The 20,669-nt window shown below is 32.9% G+C and overlaps 1 protein-coding gene across 1 annotated transcript; it reads left to right on the top strand.

Annotated features, from left to right (window-relative positions):
- The first annotated feature begins 2,308 nt into the window (after positions 1-2,308).
- On the top strand, positions 2,309-19,069 carry LOC114318576 (phosphoglucomutase, cytoplasmic). Its single transcript, XM_028265484.2, has 18 exons — positions 2,309-2,727; positions 4,004-4,085; positions 8,932-8,987; positions 9,688-9,801; positions 9,922-9,984; positions 11,219-11,338; positions 11,449-11,549; positions 12,758-12,817; positions 12,906-13,005; positions 13,118-13,275; positions 13,357-13,452; positions 13,737-13,800; positions 13,889-13,970; positions 14,093-14,268; positions 14,380-14,456; positions 17,252-17,384; positions 18,560-18,676; positions 18,754-19,069. The coding sequence occupies exons 1-18, from the start codon at positions 2,647-2,649 to the stop codon at positions 18,823-18,825; spliced, it is 1,752 nt and encodes a 583-aa protein (XP_028121285.2). The 5' UTR covers positions 2,309-2,646; the 3' UTR covers positions 18,826-19,069.
- Positions 19,070-20,669: the final 1,600 nt, after the last annotated feature.

The raw sequence follows: 20,669 nt of genomic DNA, 5'->3' as shown, positions 1-20,669 counted from the left end.
ATGTATGGGTGAAAAAGAAAAAAAAAAACAAAAAAAAACATGCACTCCATAATTAGACTCTTTAAATATCTTGGAAGTATTACAGTCACAAAGTCCATATTTCATCTACTTTCATTTACTATTTTGGACTTTTAGGATTTAGACCTTTTTGACTCTTTGAATTTTTGTAATTTTTTGTATCAACGGAAGATTAGCCTTGAAGATTCACTTCATCATTCAAGTATTCATATGTCTACATCAATTATTGGCATCAAGATATTCAGAAGAAAAAGACAAAAATTGTAGAATATATGGCCTCTCTTCAACGATCAACAAAATTCGCGCCAGAAAACGAAAACAGTTATTGTAATTATTTACGTCTGTTAGAAGTAAGGCTTCTCCTTCACTCACTACTTTAATAGAGCAGATGACCCTTATCCTACTTCATTAAAGAAAAGTTGTGAGACTCCTTACACGTGTTTTGTAACATATTATAGTGTTAAAATTTTATCTAAATAAAAGGATTGAATAATGTGCGATGGGGCCTAAAGCAGTACTCGACATCATTATCCTAACCCGTTATTGATAAAATTTTTATTGTTCGTGTCTAGAGTAATAAGAAATTGGTCATAAAAGGTGTCAGAGTCCATATATTTATTGTGTAGAAATTTTGTAAAGCCTATAACTAAGCTTGACTAGGCTTTTGGACTTTTTGTTCAAAAATTAGACGTAAGGATAAGTCTTTGGTTTTTGTTTATATTTATCAAATATAGTGTATAAATTGGCATTCATCTCAACGGATGGAGCAATGAAAAAATTCTCCCCACTCTTCGTTGCAAAAATTTTTCTCCAACTCCTTTACTTTAGTCTTTGTCTAAAAAAATCTAACTGTTCAAACATTTCAAGGTATTCCAGAATCTCAAAGTCTGTAACATAATCTTTTGTAAGTATATTACATATTAATATGAAGTGTGAGTAGTCTCTCTTTTTCATTAGATATTTCAAAATGGTAACTCTTTTGTTCTAAAATTTATTTTCTTTTTAGAAAAATTAAGTTTATAGAATGCTTACTTGCTCATTAATATTACATGCTTGAACCTTCATAGTATCTATTGTTTTTTATTTCATTACTGAGTGACCTTAGCTGAAGAACCCGTGTGAGTCGTGGTTTGACATTGAGGGTAAATTGTAGAAAGAAAGGGAAATGTAAGGAATAGAAAATAAAAATATATTATGTTAAACGAGGCTTAACTTCAAGGTGAGAGTACATGTAATGAAAGCAAACATTGCTTAAAAATAGCTTTACCAAATAAGAAAAAGAATTTTAGGATATAAGGAGGGCAACCTGAGTAGAAATATTAAGGAATTATTTTTCATATAAGAATTTTAAAATCAAAATTTTATACTTTTAAAAGAAGAACTTAAAATTAAAATCAGATCCAGTACTGAGCATATACAAGAATTAGAAGATAAAAAATTAAGATATCAATTTCTATTATCATTAGTCTCCGGTAAATCTCTAGTACATTATAGTTTGAAAATCACACAAATAAATAGACAGATAACTATAAAATAAGAAGCCTTACAGCTAGTCATACAACAACTTGAAGGTTTATTAACATAACTGTAGAATTGATTAAATAATTCTCAGCCCAATTTCAAAATAGTGGTAGACCACTAACTTAAAATTAATAATTAAGTTTCTTAAAAAAAAATATTTGAGAAACTCTAGTTTTTTTTGATGATTTTTGTATTATGTTTTTATTTATTTATTTATTAGCTAGTCATGGTAAATTTATTTATTTATTTACAAATTGAGTAAAAAATAGAAGAAGAAGACATAAATAGAGCTTGTTTGGGAAGTTAAGTTTGGAACTTTTTTGGTTAAAATAATTACAAAAAAATAAAGTAGGTTTTTTAGCTTAGCAAGACAAATCATCACATTCAATCCATAATCATTATATTCTTTCTCTCAAAAAATTCATCCTAAATAAAACTTTTTAATCCAAATTAAAATAGATAAAAAAATCAATCCACTTTCCAAATAAACCTATAATATAATTATCTTTTTATTGATAACTCCGCGTCCTCATTTTTGTTCGGACATCCTAATTAAAGACAAGGACAAACGAATTTAGCACACCAAAGTGTATAGCTTAAATTTTATAATAGGGTACAACTGAAAAATTGTGGAGTGCAAGTATATTTGTAATTTTTTTCTCTCACTTTCGCCTACGTATAATTCTGAACAAAAATTACACCAAACATTTCAAATTTTCAATATAAATTAAAAAAAATAAAAATAAAAATAAAATTACAATAATGGGCTGGGGAGCGGAATGTGGGGATCTCACACTACGTGAAGCCATCTCCTCCGCAAGCACTTGAGAGGAGAGCATAAAACAAAAGTGTAGCGGTTTGAATATGCTCATTGCCCCGTCGAATAATCCTCATAACATATTCTCTCTCTCTCTCTCTCTCATAACATCGTTTTGCCTGTCTCACTCACTCACTCACACTCTCTCTCTCTCTCTCTTTCTCGAAACACACCCATCTCCTCCCCCACTTCACTTTAAAAATAAAGCATCATCATCATCATCATCTTCTCTCTATTTACTCTAATTTGGAATTCCATTGAATCTTTTTGAGCCCAGGGTAGAGGAAGTAATGGTGATGTTCAAGGTTGCTCGTGTTGAAACCACCCCTTATAATGACCAAAAACCAGGGACTTCTGGTCTCAGGAAGAAGGTCATTCCTAATCCCCCTTTTCATTTCTCTTTTAATCTCTTCATTTTCTTCCATCTTCTCTTCATATATCAATCTGCAATGGTATTTACTCCTAATTGCTCTCTCAAATTCCTTACAAACTGTTGATCCCTTTCTGTGTTTTGTTTTTTGTCTTGTGATTGTGGCTATTGAGTTGGATCTGTTCCGTTCTCTCGCGTTTTATCTCTTTCTCAATTTTACTCGTATCTTCAGAATGTTTGAGTAATTGATATTGATATTTGTTTCATTCAATAGATCTGATGAATCTGTTCTTGTTCATCAAGCAAAAACGTTTCTTTGTTCGATTAGATCTTAATACAATATTTCTCCATCATATATTGTTAGTATCATTTCATTTATATTGTTTATACATTGATGTCAAATTTTATGCAACTCGAAAGCTCCTTTTGTTCCAACGCAAGTAAAACATTTTTTAAGGAAAATGTTTTTGTATTATTTTCTCAAAAATGATTTACCTTTAAAAATTATTTCTCAATTTTTATAAATTTGTCTCTTACTTTACTATCTTTTCTACACATTTAGCCTTTTTAAATAAATATATCTTAACTCATTAAAAAGTCATAAATGAGACTTCATTTGTTTTAAGTGTCAACCATACGCGGAAAAACTAAATAAAAAAAATTAACATTTTTCTGTGTAAAATCAATTTACAATAAAAATATTTTTTTTATAAAATATTTTACGTCGAAATAGACGGAGCCCAAATAACACTATCCTATTGTTATTTGGGAGAATTGCAATTCAGTTCAAAAGACCAAAAGAAATTACACAAGCATGGGGGTGCACAACCCCCCCTGTGCAAAAAAACCCACAGAAAGATTTGCACCCCGAACCTCCGTGTAATTACTTTTGGTCTTCGACACTGATTTGTAATTCCCCCGTGTTGTTTCCTTGATGTTCAATTTTTTTTGCATGTTTGTTTATCCAAATCATATAATGGCCACCTTCCAAAATATAGTTCCTTATCCTAGTCATGATTTTGAACAAAACCAACTTATCTGAAAATGATGAAGGCTTCTGACAAAAAGAATTAATCAGAGCATTGGTTGAAAGCTATAGTGACCCCTTTTAAATCTGATTTTGCTTATTGATAATTTTGGTAAACACTTACATCAGACAAGGTATGTTGCAGAAGCTCTTCTGATTTTGCATGAATATTTTATTGTTAGCTGCCGTTGGTTACTGGAATATCTTCCCATCTTGTCTGATAAACAATATCATTGTTGGACCTTTTCAGGTGAAAGTGTTCAAGCAACCTAATTACTTGCACAATTTTGTTCAGTCATCATTCAATGCCCTTACAACCGCGAAAGTTAGAGGTAGGGGTAGTGTCCTTTGTTCTGACTTCTATTTTGAAATTGGTGTTACTGTTAAATGAACTATCTGTATTTCTGCTTGTATTCAATGCAGTAACTGAAACAAAACAATTCCAAATTAATTCAAAAAATGGTTTTTATTATTATTATTATTATTATTATTATTATTATTTATTCTTTATAGTGAGGATTGTCAAGAAACTAATAAAGATGGCATCTGTTTCTTAAGAAAACCTAATGCAATCTGCAGTTGCTAGAGTCTTGCAAATATAAGTTTCTTTACTAGCAAAAATTGGGTTATTAACAACTATTGTTGTCAAATCGTGAATCAAACGATCAATCATTTTGCTAAAATAGTGAATCGTGAATCGTATTGAGTTGTGAATCATAATATTCACTTTATTTAGCATAATATATAATTTTATATGTATATTTATCTATCTATCTATCTATACTATTATAAAGTGAACACCTCTTATGGTGTTCTGAAGCTTTACTCTCCTCATGCCATGTGGCAGTATTTTTTATTTTTTAAAAAAAAGTTAAACAAAGAGATGGGCAAGGCTTGAACCCATGATCATGGGTTTAAGTACGAGGACTCATACCACTTAAGTTAAGTACACATTATAATATTAATTTCATTATTATTTTTTTTTATTCCTACTTATTTAAATTGCACACACATCGTGTGTGCCACCCACTAGTATTAATATAAAAATACACGCATAGTATTAAAAATGAAATAAATATCGATGTAACTAAACTATATATATGTACAAACATATTTAACATATTTAATCACATATATCAATATAATTGATCTTTTTTTTTCTTCTCTCTTTTTTGTTGTTGTTGCTAAAATGACTTTGTTTCATGCATTATGCAAACAAAATTGAATTGTATTGACTCATAACGAATCACAATTACTTGTACTAAGGCCTCGTTTGGGAACATACTAATTTAGTAACTTTTTGGCTATTTGGCTAAAATATGAACTAAAAAAAGCTAGTATGTTTGGGATGACTTTTTGACTTTTTACGAAAAGATGTGCAAAAAGTAGAGAGAAAAGAGAATATTTGACTTTTTGGTATGAGTTGTTGGCTTTTTGGCTAATTTAGTAACTTTTTGACTTTTTGACTAAAAGGGAAGGTTTCCAAACGAGGCCTAAGTCACGATTGATTCATAAGAGTCACTCAATTTAAGATTTAGTAGCACGAGTCGAATCGTTTCGGTTCAAACTCATATTGAATTGTAAATCATAAGATTCTAACAGCCATGTTAATGACTGGCAAAATATGCTATCATTTACTATTTCATACCAATCAATTAGCCACATGGAGAAACACAATCTTAGGGATATTTCAGAAGGTCTTCCGACAACAATAAAGCTAAGCCAACATATATGGATACTGCACCATTTTCACATTTGCTCCACATCAGTGTTACTTTCTTTTGTTCTTTTGCCAAAGACATTAGACCATCCTCTTCCATTACTGGTCTACATTGTGATTATTGTAATTAGTTAATTTTCTAAGAAACACTGCCTTATGAGAATATGCTGAAGTTCCTCTGTCATTTGGCTTCAGATCCAGCAATATACAGGGGGGAAAATATTTGAGATCTTGTTGAATATAGAAATAGAGTTTAAGGGTAAGCCAAACCCAGCAATATACAAGGGGGGAAAATATTTGAGATCTTGTTGAAAATAGAAATAGAGTTTAAGGGAGCAGCTCTATGTGGCAAAATTTTTTCCATTCAAACACTACACTCGTAATACGATGAACAAGAGTGTGATGAGAAAGAAAAAAATCACAACCAAGAGGGATAGGTTTGGTGGGTACATTAGAAGAGACAACAAGAGATGGCTCAGTCATGGTGGAAGAATAGGGGTTGAAAAACACACAATCACAACAACAATGTTTGAAACAATGCAAGAAGTCGGAAAAAACTCAACGGTTTATTCAAATAAATGCTACTGAACAAATTCGGTAGACCAATGAATCAAGAGGATGGAAAAAAGGTGCTTAAAACATCAGCACAACACCCCGAGAAGGGGAAAAGTTACCCCGGACCACCCTAGAGGGGTAGCCGAAGCACACTGGACCATAACAAAGTCTGGTCAGCAGCAAACACAGCCTCGGCAGGAGTGTAGGAGTCCTGCCAAGGGGAAAACAGGTGAGAAGAAGGGCTGTCGGGTGGTCTAGAAGGGGTGGGTAGGGCTGTCGGGTGGTCTAGAAGGAGTGGGTAGGGCTGTCGGTGGCTGAGAGAGAAAAGAGAAGGCTAGTGGTGGTGATAGGTGGGGCTGGGTGGTGCAGACAGAGGGAGAGGAGGGCTAGGGTGGTTGATCTTTGGCTTTGATACCAAAAAGAATAAAGAGAATGGTTTTGGCTTACCTATGAATGAGGTAGAGACCATGTCTATATAATATATTCATGATACAATTTAGAAAACAATATAAATAAGGTTCGGGATTCCTACAATCAAGGATTTTATACAATCTACTAAAAATAAAAAAATTCTAATTCTTATATTCAACTCTATTTCTATATTCAACAGATCTTTCTACCATTTGCTGTCTCTCAATTCTGTCTTTGGACTTGTATTGTATGTTAGATTTTTGGCAAAATTGCATGTTAACTCGAGTTAATGAAGCTTAATCTCAAACCTTGGGGTGTCCTTGACAATCATTCATGTTCACATTGCCATGTTCCGTTTGATATTGCCTTTCTCTTATGCTTTGGTGCGGTCAACTTGAACCAAGTTATAGCTCAATTGGATACTAGTCATGGTGATTGTTCATAGCCAAAACCAATTGTTTAGGAAAAGTATCTAATAATTTAATTAGTTATACTAGGCCAGATTTTGGAATTTGTCTCCATAAAGACAATTATAATTTAATTATATGAGAAAACCGGTGATGTATTGGGATGAAATGGATGACAATTAGAGAGCTCCTCTATCGTTGTGTTGAACGTAGATGATTTGGTGGTCATTTTTAGGAGTCTCTAGTAGGTTGTTTGATAAAATAGAGAATGATGGTTGGCTGTTTCTCAAGAACCACCATTTGATAATTTTGATCCCATCATCTTTATAAGAAAATTGAAGAGGCTAATGACCTTATGATTATAATGTAATTAATGAAGATAAAATATAATTAATGAATTAGAAAAGTTCTTCAAGAGTGATTTGTGATCAAGGTGTGTATATCAAATTTAAAGGGTGATTTTGAAGGGTTTTTTATTTTATTTTTATTTTTTATGATGTTGTTGGTGCTTTATGGTGCAAAAAATTGATTGTAGATAGACTGAAGATGTCAAGATATGACTGGCAGACCATGAGTATTTGTCTGAACAATATGGTATATGGTTCCACATAGGTTTCTCTTTTTTGTGATTCTTTTTACTTCTATATCTTGGATGATGTGGCTATCAATTGGGAAAGGAATACCTTTTTTTTAAAATTTTATTTATAAATATATATATTGAAACTCATTATTAAAGCAATGGTTCTCTTAGCTCTATGAGCTCCCAAAACTGTGCTGTGCAACCACTTCCATCTTTGTTCGGTTATATACTTCTTTTAGTAGGCTTTGTCTGGTTCTTCGGTTTTAGTTTGGCTCACCTATTTATTAAAGGTGCAACTTATTACTGCAACAAAACTATTGTGTTCGGAGTACTAGACATCAGGAAGAGGAGATGGGTTGTTTACATCCTTATCAGTTTCTTTTTCAGTGTTCTCCCTCAATCTTTTATTGTGAGAGTTTGACAGAAAAATAGAATTTTATCCGTACTTCTATGTTACATGGAATTGGGTTCGGGCATCGGGTGTGGGTGCGTATCTACAGGTCGGACTCATCAAATCTCAAATTCAAGGGTATGTTGAATCGGCAAAAAAGAGTCATATTTTTATATTTTTAATCTATGATGTAAGATAAAATAGTACTATATGTGAGATACAATGTCAAAAAGGTGCTTTATAGCAATCAAACAACAAATGATACATATAGGATAAATACAAATACATGAAAAGTGTCCAATGAAAAGTATCGGACACATTCCACACCCTTGTCTAAATGACGGGTGTCCGACACTGATATTTGATTTGTTTTGAAAAGTTCATGTAACATAGCTGTACTTTGGGACTGATATCTATTATTCGCCAATACAGGCATTCATTGACTGATTCATACCTCCTGTTGTTCAAAAAACTTTTTGCTTTATTTTTTTATTTTTATTTTTATTTTTAAGGTACATCAGAGGTTGTAGCTAGGGGGAAGGGGGAGTCTTGTCTGTGGCAAGACTTGAACTCTTGATCTCCTTGTGAGGTGTAGGGACCATCTGGCCCAGCCCCAGTTGGTTGTTGTTATCCAAGTTCACCTGTCTTTCATTTTTATCTTTATTTTTGGTTGTCCGGATCCTATATCCTTATGCATATCCCATATCCTTATCCAAAGGTTGAGTGTCCAACTCGGGTACTATAGCGTAACAGTATGACATGGTCTATCTGAATTTGTTTTTCAATTTTCAGGTTCATAATGAATCAATGTTTCTTAGTAGTTAATGTTGACATGCGGTAGAGAGTTAGTTAACTGAACAAATTTCTTTTTCTTTTTCTTTCTTGTTCTTTTTTTTTTTTTTTTTTTAAATTTTTTTTTAGGGAGTGCTTTTATAAAAGTGTTCCATCTTCTAGTGAAGAAGCAGTTCAATTATCTTTTTTGCATTAGTTTTATGATGATATGCCTCAAATGGTTCTAGTGTAGAATATGCCTCAAATGGTTCTAGACTTCTACTCATATAATGTCATTTAGTGTTTATGTTCACTTCTTGTAACTGCATTTTCATGCACACAGGTGCTACACTTGTTGTTTCTGGTGATGGCCGCTATTTTTCAAAGGATGCCATCCAGGTACATCTTATACCATCTTGTTTCCAGTGGGAGATTTAGGTGCAGATTTTTCATTTTTTCCAAGTTACCAACTTTAGTTTTTGTTTTCTGCTTCTTTTTTGTGTGTGTTGGGGGGGGGGGGGGGGGGGGTGTTAGCTATCATTTGATCTCATCATTCTATGGCATGATACTATTTAATGAAATTATGGTTATTATTGATCGAAGCTGTTGTTTCTCTAATAAGAACAGAGTTTTATTATTTTGAAGGGCGGCTTGCGCCCATATTGAGAAGATTAATATATTTTGTTCATATAATTCATGTTTTAATGTTCAATTGTAATGTACCAACATTAGTTTGGAGTTACTTGAATTTTGTCCTTGGTAAATTTTTTTTCAGTTGATTGCTTTGGCTCCAAGAATGGAAGAAAAGTAAAAAGATAAAAAAAAATGATAAAAATTAAAGAAACTCCAGGCTTAATGGTCTTTTGTGGTAATCTAAAACTTCAGGTATAGCAAGCTTAGTGCTTGCATTATGCTGAGCTTGGTTGAACGTTTGGCTCCTTGGTTTGGACTTGGTTGCACCCGCTAGTGCTGTCCTAACAGACCTTAGTTGTCTTAACATACAAATATTGCTTCCTAGTATCTATATTGCATGCTTACACCTGATGTGTAACTGACCATGTTGACGAATCTATTGAATCTGTTTTGAGGAAACTGGCAGATTATAATTAAGATGGCTGCTGCAAATGGAGTACGACGTATTTGGGTCGGTCAAAATGGTTTGCTGTCTACTCCTGCTGTATCAGCTGTTATACGCGAAAGAGTTGGATCTGATGTAAGTTAATCTGGTTCAAATGGATACTTCTAGCTGTCTTGCGTGTTTTCTTTCATTGCGTTCTTGTTAAAACCAGTTCAATGTAACATCAATTAACTTTATTCATAAATTCTAACATAGGGATCTAAGGCATCGGGATCGTTTATATTGACAGCAAGTCACAATCCAGGTGGTCCCAATGAGGTATGTTCCAGCTGTATTTGCTTAATCACCAATTTTATTGAAATTTTTTTAGTTTGATGATCAGCACCATCCTTTTACCTTTATGATGTGAGGAATTAAGTAGGTTTCATTATTCTATTCTGTTCTTACAGCAGTCTGGCCCAGTAAAAACATTACTAATATGCATCACCAGTTTTTTTATCCTCTTGTTTGGTTTCTGGTTTAGGTATGTAAAATTGTGTACTTGAAGGTATTATAGGCCTTACTGAATAGCACAAGATTTGTTTATCTTTCTTTTTTTTTTTTTTGGGCTTTCTCAGCCTATATATGGTCTTTCTGTATGTAATTTACTTCATATTACTTGGAACATGGATCATTCTGATATGTGGATTAGGAATGGGGTATGCCATATCTTCTAAATTGTGGTATGATAAAGGTAAACTTGTATAGTTTGCACTAAGAATTTAAGTTACTTGTAGTCTAGAGTAATTTTGTTTTTATTTTAAATGAGACATTAAATGAGACATCCATTGCAAGCAAGCACCCTCAACTTGTACGCAGGGAAAAAGAAAAAAAGAGTAATCAAATCTTGTGTAAGGAAGAGAAATTATTGTTTAAAGATGATTAACATTTCATTTGTTTCAACGGAAATGGGTAAGGTGGAAAACATTTTCGGTAAAAATGATTTGCTTTTTTGACTTGAAAATGAGCCAAAAAAACGTTTTTTTCTATTTGCTTCCACAGAAAATCATTTTGGCTCCCGTTTCAAATAATTATATTAATAAACACTTTCATTCACAGCATGGTTGTTTGGTGATGGGGAGGGTGGTGGTAGTAGGGTGGGGTTTATGATGGTGGCAGCGGCAATAGTGTTGTTTGGTTGACAATAGTGGTGGTGGAGTGACAGTGGCTGTGCTGGTGTGTTATAGCGGTCTGTCTCATTAGGTCTGGAAAATATTTTCCCAAATGAGCTCATTCTTTATTTTTCTACTTCCTTTTCTGTTATTTTTGTTTTCTATCATATTAAACACCAGAAAATGTTTTAGATATCAATGTAATATATACAAAAAATAACTTGAAGGGAAGAAGTTTCAGACACAGCAAGTCAATTGGATGAGAAATGATAATTATTGAATCTTCCTTTGAACTCTATAAATAGGAAAAATATTTTGTTGTTTGATTTTCATTCAGAATTTTCATATAGCCAACTGCAAACCTGAATGTTGGGTCTTCTTTTGTATGTTTGCTTTTACAGGATTTTGGAATTAAATACAACATGGAAAATGGTGGGCCTGCACCAGAAGGAATTACCGACAAGATCTTTGAGAACACAAAAACAATAAAGGAGTACTTAATTGCGGAAGACTTGCCAGATGTATTATATACTTCTTGAGCAATATATATAGTTTTACATTGCATTACGTGTGCTGATTGTATTCTTATCTAACAATCCCTTCATCTCATAATGCTTGAAATATATTCTAGGTGGACATCTCTGCAATTGGAATAACAAGCTTTACCGGACCCGAGGGGCAGTTTGATGTTGATGTTTTTGATTCAGCCAGTGATTACGTGAATTTGATGAAGTATGCTATCTTCAATGGTTCAATTTGAAGTTCTCAATTTTTTTTTTATAATTTTTATAATTTTTTTGACTAATGCATGCTTATCAACATTTTCTTTCTTTTCTTTTCATTTTCCTTAAAAAGATAAATATTATATGTCATTTGTATTTTGTCACCGTTCTGTATCACCATTTTTGTGGATACTCATGATTGGTTTCTTGCTTGGAAACAATCATTAAGGAAATAATGAAAACAAATAATATAGTAACTATGTACCCGGTGATATAAAATGGTGAAGAAAAACTGATGATATATAGCAGTCAAATATTTTTTTTTATAATAATTGTGACACTGGTGTATTATAGTTCATAGCTTATAGCCTGTGTGTGTGTGTGCACGTGTTCTGTATTATCTGTTCTACAACATGGTAGTGTGGTTGCCTATCTGTGAACTTTTAGCATTGGATATTACGGTAGCGTTTGGTTGTGTTTTGTAAATGTGATTTGAGAGTATGAGTTGTATTTTGAGTTTGTGTGTTGTGGAATTATGATTTGAGTGTAGAAAATTTGTTTGGTAAAGAGTTTTGAAAATAGTTTTGGAAAAGAGGTTTGATTTGAGTGGGAAATTATTGATGTGACATTTGATATGTGATACAAAAATTTACAACTCATAACTAAACATACAACTCAAAATTATTTTAAAGCACATAAAAAATTTAAAAATTTTCAGAAAATATTTGTCCCGATTATGTAAATCAATTGCAAAAAAAAAAAAAAAAAAAAAAAAAAAAAAATCTGGAAATCAGTCGGACATCCGGGTGGTCTACCGGGTGGACAAAAAAGGCGCCTGTGCATTAGAGTTCTCTCTGCAGAGTGTAGAAAATTGATTTGAAAACGAAACCAAACATCATGCTCCAACACATGGGTAGAAAATTGATTACAGAGCACAACCAAACAGAGCCTACTTTTTCCTATTTTTGTTTTTACTTTTGGTTTTCATGATATTCAGTGACTTTAACACTCCATAATATCATGCTAGTACAGTGTTGGATCCTATTGGACCAAGAATTCATGATGGCTGTACAAACTACAAACTTTGTGCATTCCACTTTTTCTTCAGCTACCAGAAAAAATGTTTATTTATGTTCATACAATATTATTTTCTTTGTAGTGTTTCATTATGTACTTAGCATTTCATTCCTTCAACAACATTGTCTGTTGATTTCCCAGGTCAATATTTGATTTTCAGTCTATCCAAAAGTTGCTTTCATCCCCAAAATTTACATTCTGGTATGTAGCTATCATCTCATTTCTAATATCAGAATACTCTTCTCCTTCAGTATCTACTTGGTGCTTAATTTTTGTAAGTATTTTCAAGTTATGATGCACTTCATGGAGTTGCTGGTGCTTATGCTAAGCGTATATTTGTGGAGGAGCTTGGTGCACAAGAAAGCTCATTATTGAACTGCGTACCCAAGGTATTTATATGTTTGTAAATAACTACTTGATTGGTATAAAATTGTCAAGCTACTTTGTCTAAACTATGATGTTTCTCCATGTTCTTTTTTGTGTATTATTTCATGTGAACAGGAGGACTTTGGAGGAGGACATCCTGATCCCAATCTGACCTATGCAAAGGAGTTAGTTGCACGTATGGGGTTGGGTAAATCAAGCTGTCAAGATGAACCACCGGAATTTGGTGCTGCTGCTGATGGTGATGCCGATCGTAACATGGTCCTTGGTAAAAGGTAGCATCACACTTTGACTTTTGTTGCCGAACAAGATTTCTTCTCACAACCTATCATTTCAAACTTCATTTGTGATTTCAGGTTTTTCGTAACTCCATCGGATTCAGTTGCTATTATTGCTGCAAATGCTGTTCAAGCCATTCCTTACTTTTCTGGTGGTCTAAAGGGCGTTGCCAGGTTTTGTAACATCTTGCTTAGTTTCTGTTGTGTGTGTAATAGCATGTGCATTTGCAAATTTGAACTTGGAAGGCATGTTAATCTGTGCATGCATGCATGTTTACATTCTTATGTTAAGCCAAATAAGCCATACCTCATTTGTGCAACACAGCTGCTTTTTCTAGTTATTTTGTAAAGGAACTACTGTACTTCTCCCATGGCCTTCCTTCTATTGTTTGGCCATCTTATTATCAATTCATTCATTACGCTTTCATTTCAATCTCATATTTGTTTTCTTCCTGTAGGAGCATGCCTACATCTGCTGCTCTTGATGTTGTGGCTAAGCATTTAAATTTGAAATTTTTTGAGGTACTCTGTTCTACAAACTGCGAAATGTCTATGGGTTTTTGTACTATTGGTACCAGAGATGTAAATTTTTTTTCCTCCAAAATGCCAGGTGCCTACCGGCTGGAAGTTCTTTGGTAACTTAATGGATGCTGGGTTATGTTCAGTTTGTGGTGAAGAAAGTTTTGGAACTGGTGGGCTTTTGTCCCGATTCTTCAATATTTAATTAATGCAAAGAGATTATATTGTCGGTTGGCCATTGGAAACATATATTGCATATTATGCAGTATGTTAATGATTTGTTTTATATTGACAGGTTCGGACCATATCCGTGAGAAAGATGGGATCTGGGCTGTATTGGCTTGGCTTTCTATTATTGCTTATAAAAATAAGGATAACCTCAGCGGCAACAATCTTGTGACAGTTGAAGATATTGTTCGCCAGCATTGGGCTACCTATGGTCGCCACTATTATACTCGATATGATTATGAGGTTGGGATGATCTGTGATGCTTGTAACTTAATATTTGATTCTTTTGTGATAGTAATTGTGTTAAACATCTTTTATGAATTAATTTATTTTGTTTTTTGTTCCCCCTGAAAGAATGTTGATGCAGGTGCAGCAAAAGAACTGATGGCATATTTGGTCAAACTGCAATCTGATCTCACTGAAGTTAACAAGTATGCTTCTCATGCTACTTTCAAGATACTTGTTGCAAAGTTTACTTGGTTGTGCAGTAGTAGCACACTTAATAAGATAAAAGTTTCCTCTAAATGTTGTTTTATTTATCTGTGTTTACAAGAAAATCAAGTATACCTTGTTTATCTCCAATTTAATGGATTACTGAGACTCTATGGGTTGGGATCAGGGCCATGTTGTTGAAGTTTGAAAAGGCAAGACGTGGCCTGGTCAAATTGTGTTTTTCTGTTTTCTATTTGATGGAAACAGCATGGTGACTGAAAGCCCCTCTTCTATTTAAGCTTTTTCCATTTGCTCGTTCATTGACTCCTTTCTTCTTAGATTTGCTCATTGTCCAGCATTTATCTATCTATTGATTTATTTTGGTTTTCTTTTCTAATTTATCTCACAACTAGATAGCCTCAGAAATTTTAGTAAAGTAGACAAGATAAAAAAATAAAAAAATTATCAAATTACACTTTTAAGCTGTGTAAGTACTTGCCTGCCGTTGAACTTTCCATAGAAATCTGTTTGGCAAAAAATCGTTAGAATTTTGCAACAAAGAGAAAGCTATGTGAAAAAATCCCGTTAAGATATCTTCCTACTTTGTCCTAAATTAAAATGAACCAAAGCTCGATGACATCTTTAAAATATATGAATTCTTGGAACAATAAAAACATAGATACTTGAAACTAAATTTAAGAATAAGAAAAAAAGAAAAAGAAAGGGGAAGGTTTATAAGATTCTGACCTAAACTGGGTCTCCATGTTGGAGTTCTCTGTAATAGAAAATAGTCCTTTGGAGCTGGAGGGAAAGAATTGTGGTAAAACAAATATGGAAATAGTGCCTTAGAGTTGAAGTCACTCTAGCTGGTGGGATTTTTTGGTCGATGGAGTTTCAATTGTGATATACTTTGAAGAAGATTATGACCCCTTAAATAATTTTGGTCTTGCCTGGACAGTCAGTCTGTTGGTGGAGTTTTGCTGGTGAAACAGTAAGTCAAACGTAAAAGAGGGAGCTGATTTGGTGCCAAATGATTATAATATTCTAATCTTTTTGTCATGGTAAAATTTCACATCATCCTCTTTGCTTGTTGAGTTGTTTAGGAGAGTGACAATGTAGGTATTGGCTCACTGCGTGTGCAAACCTGGAATCACTAGTAATTGGTCATGCAGTGGTTATTTGTTGTTGGGCTCTGTAATCACCACCAATCAAACTGTGAGAGTTGGTCATGCTCAAGGTCATTGCTTGAAAAGAAAATAGGAAAAGAAGTTGAACACTACATGTGATGTCTTGGTCTTGTGATCCTGTATGCTGTACCTTTTTTTTTTTTTTCTTAATTAAAAAAAAATGGTTCTTTTCTGGGTTTACTGCTTAATAGAGAATTCAAATCCATGCTTATACTCGCTCACAGACTCTTACCTAAGGATGAACTGGCTGGTGGGAGAATATTGATGTGCTTATGGGAAACATGTACTCAAGTCTTTAGGTTTTGGGTTTTAGTTAACCTGTTGAGAGTAATTTTTAGCATCATGGAACATAGTATGTGAAATTTAGATCAAAATCCTCGCTCATTATTCTATTTATTTGGCATAGTATGTCATATGATGCACATATATATATACATAACTAAAACACTTTCTGGGGTCTCAAATAGTTGCAGTTCCAAAGGAAAACCTTTGGCTGTAATCTGGATCAATAAAGGTGTGTTCTTCCAACCTAATCAAAAGCCCATACAACCTGCCTTAACTTGATTTAACTTAAGCTTGGGTTGGGTAATGTTGGTTGTTCTTTGGGTAACTAATTTGAGTATTTTCTGTTGTTTTACGTTTGGGGTACGGCTAGCTTTCGATCAGACCTAATCCTCTTGATTCCCTCTAATTCAGCACTGTGGTCCTGGAGAAATATTTGAGGGCCTACAATTTTCTTTTTTCTATTTTAGGTCCCACATTATGATTTGACAATAGCGGATGTATTTTGCTGTTTGGATGTCCAATTATCAATAATTGAGGCTAAACTACTGATTTTCTCTGGAATAGCGTAACCACAATATTTTTATATGGGTGTGTTTGAATTAAGGATTTTCAGAAGAGATTTGTTGAGGAAAATGAAACAGGCCGGGAAAAGTGAATGAAATACAAACTAAGGGTCTGTTTGGATGAACATGGATTTCAAATCAAGGGATTTGAGTTTAAAAATATTGGAGACTTAGGGGGTTGTTTGGGATGACCTAAATAAGTGCATTTTTTGCCTTTTTACGAAAAGATGTGCAGAAAAGTAGAGAGATGATGTGATGGAAAAAGATAAAAAGATAAAAAGTGTGTACTTATTTAGGATAGCCAAACTTGGCCTTAGCTATTATAGGTAGAGAACAAAAAAAAAAAAAAAAAAAAAAAAAAATAGAGATAGAAGAGATATATTTTAGTAGGATCCTTGTTGCTAGAAGAGAATCCTAAGCATGATTTCAAATAACTATTTTTATGTAGTTTTTTAAAATCCAGTTTCAATCTTGAAATTTATAGGGTAAAGTATCAAATCTAAATTTGAGTTATTATCTTTGAATAATTGACATCAAATTCTTACATTTGAAATCCACATTCATCCAAATGGACCCTAATTTAATTTTTCTTTTTACATCTCACTCGAATCCCTTGTACAAGCACAACCATTGCACCTCATTTGATAAAGAATATTGGAGGAGAGTGTCATTTTTGTTGTCATTAGATCTAAAGTCTACCATGGTGAAAGGATCTTATTTTTTAATATTTTTATGAGCTCATGTTGTTTATTTGTGCAGGATTGTAAAGGGGATACGCTCAGATGTATCAAATGTTGCCAATGCTGATGAGTTCGAATACAAAGATCCTGTTGATGGTTCCATCTCGAAGCATCAGGGTATCCGATACCTGTTTGAGGACGGTTCACGATTGGTAAGTGGGCTCCCTTTCACCATTTATTTCCCGTTCAAAATTCAGTTGAGGAACAGTAGATCACTGCAATTAAGATTCGATATATCATATTGGGAGTCTATTCACTGCCAACTTTCACAAACATAGACATATTACTACTGAGATCTGGTTTGGCTAATGCAATTTTGGTAGGTTTTTCTTTTCTTTTTATTTTTTTAATAAATTTGTTGCTAAAATGATTGATATGTTTGGCAAATGCTAAATAAACTGTGCTTTTTATTGGGAAAATGTTATATGGGGTTTGGATTATTTTTTTGTCTTTCGTGATTTTTTTAATATATATATATATATATATTACTTTTTAGCAAGATTAGAAAGAATTAAAAAATAAAATATTATAAATTTTCACTGAAGAAAAAAAAAAGTTTGGGAAAAAAAAGCTTTTTTTTTAGCACTTGTCAAACATGATACTGTTAAAAAAATTGGTCTTTCTAATTTGTTAGCTAAATATACTGAAACCAAACAATCAAAATGTTTTTGGCTTAACTAGCCACAGTTTTTTTTTCCCTTTAATTGCAGAAACCAAACAGAGCAGATAGGAGAAAATTGCAAGACCGTATAACCTTGAAACGTTAGGCTCTGTTTGGAACGATTTTGACAATAGTTTTCTACCCACACATTCTAACTTCACGATTGTTTACGGTTTTCAAAACACATTTCCACACCCGCGTTTGAAAAATCATGTACCCGGATGTCCCTCCGGATGTCCGGCTGGTTGACCGGAACAATGTTCTTGAATTTTTTTTGTTTTGTTTTGTTTTTGCACTTGTTATTTTTATATGTTAAATAAAAAATATTTTCAATTTTTTTTTTAATTTTTTATAAGTTTTGAATAGAATTTTGGGTTGTGTTTGGTTATGAGTTGTAACTTTTTGTATAAAAATTATGTCACATCATTCAATTCAAAAACTCTTTTCAAATTTTTTTTCAAAACTCTTTTCAAAAATCATTTGCCAAACAAATTTTCTACACTCAAATCATAATTCCAAAACTCACAAACTCAAAGTACAACTTATATTCACAAATCATATTTACAAAACTCTATCAAACGCAACCTTAATTTCTCAAGAACTTAATATGTTGTCATGCCAGTTAATTTCCAGTGGTTTTAAAACATTGTTGACACTGCATTCTAGGTTTTCCGCCTCTCCGGAACTGGCTCAGAAGGTGCAACCATTCGTCTTTACATAGAGCAATACGAGAAGGATTCGTCAAAAATCGGGAGAGATTCTCAAGATGCACTTGCTCCCCTTGTGAGAGATCTTAAACACTATCCGGGTTTACTGCTTTTTTTAGTTATATTTGTAACCGGGGTGCGTTTTGGTCACAGGTGGAGGTTGCTCTCAAGCTGTCCAAGATGGAGGAATTCACCGGCCGATCAGCCCCCACAGTTATTACATAGATTCATACTGCTACACAGATCATCATCATCACATAATCATATTTTGTGTCTATTTTAAAATAATAAAATAGCATTTGTCCATTTCAGTATCTGTACCATCTACTGCTATGCTAAGGCTGTCCGACAATGTGTTTGTCACTATGTAGCCTTTATAATAGGGCTCATGGGAGAGTAGTGTGGACTGGAGATGCTTTGTAAGCAATTTTTGTTCAGCATAATAAGAATATGAATATGTTTGCTTGTTTGTTTTTTGTGCTTTTTTGTTCAGCATAATAAGGCTAGATATGTGCAACCACCTATTAATCTCATATATAATGGAAGGTAGGGACTCGAACTTAGGACCTCATGGTTGTTCGCTTGGGAACTTACCATTCGAGTTATAGCCCTTATGGGAAGAAATATGTGGAGAGGAAAAAAAAAAAAAAAAAAAAAAAAATTTATTTATATTTTATTCACTTTTATCTATACTTCTCTTTTTCTTCGTAAATTTCTTTTAAATTTATGATTTAAATACAATCGAATGATACAAAAGGAGTAAATTAGGCACTCGGTTCCTAATTAATTGAAGTAATTGTGGGTAAACTTGTCACGTTTTGGATTTTCAAGATCCAAGTCCATAAAGATCAAATGCAATACTACGACCATGATAAGGAAGTATTGAGAGATCAAAGAAGATAATTGAGTCAAAACGAAAAAGTCAAGAGATAATCATAAATAAATAAATAAAACGTGAAAGTTGAATTTACAACATGCTCTTCGTTTCCAATACAACCATCACAAGAATTTAAATATACCACATGCATTACCCTTTATCTTCAATTTCTACATAAATCCTAGATAAACAAATATGTGAGTCAAAATTTTAGTGTCAAGTGTTCAATTGTTCCACGGGCTAGAACAACAAACGATGGTTCAACCCTTATCTATTCTATTAAATATAAATTCTACAATATATATGATCATATTGTAATACGTTATAGATATAACCGGACTTAAAATTAATTTCAATTCAAAACAACCGTTTCTATTTTCAAGAGTCGGACAAATACAAATTTTATTCAAATAAGACAATCCAACAAAAAATTCGAAATTTATTTCACAGACAACCATCTCAATTTCACAAGTTTATCAAGTATACAAGTTTAGTTTTAACACAAAACAATCAATTTAATTATTTAAGGTAAATTCTTGGATTATATCACAAGAACCACCAAAACATCCTCACTTTATCGGTTGCTAACTGGAGACAAATTGATACCTACATTGCATGGTTTTCAATTTCCACTGTGGAGTTTCAGCCTAACTTAATTAATCTCATCTACATATTATCCTGAATTCACTGTTATTATATAGAAGGAAAAATTCATTTTACTCCCTTATAGTTTGAGGTCGAAGTACTTTACCTCCCTATAAGGTCGAAGTACTTTACCTCCCTATGATTCAAATATATCCAGAAATTTTTTATGTGATTTTGAATCAAGGTGCAACTGTTAACTGTATAAAAGTATAAAACAATATTAAATTTATGGTGTATATTTTGGTTTGATGTGGTGTAAGAAGTCACACTTAGAATAAATCTTATTCATATATTTTAATGGCAACTTTTGTATATATATATATATATACGTATATTTATTTGGTTATACATTATTTTCGATTTGATATATATTCAATATCTCCTTCTCATCACCAAAATTGTGTTTGGATCATAAATTTGTAAAGAAAAAAAAAAGAAGAGAGACCCCAATTCCCCCCAAATACTAAGTACTGGAAAAATATCTCAAAAAGTGCATATAAGGACCATAATCATTCTATATATAACTCACATACCATTTATTTTAAAT

The sequence above is a fragment of the Camellia sinensis genome, chromosome 11 (assembly GCF_055761805.1).
Source record: "Camellia sinensis isolate YWXY chromosome 11, ASM5576180v1, whole genome shotgun sequence".
NCBI lineage: Eukaryota > Viridiplantae > Streptophyta > Magnoliopsida > Ericales > Theaceae > Camellia > Camellia sinensis.
This window is presented reverse-complemented; position numbering and strand designations above follow the sequence as displayed.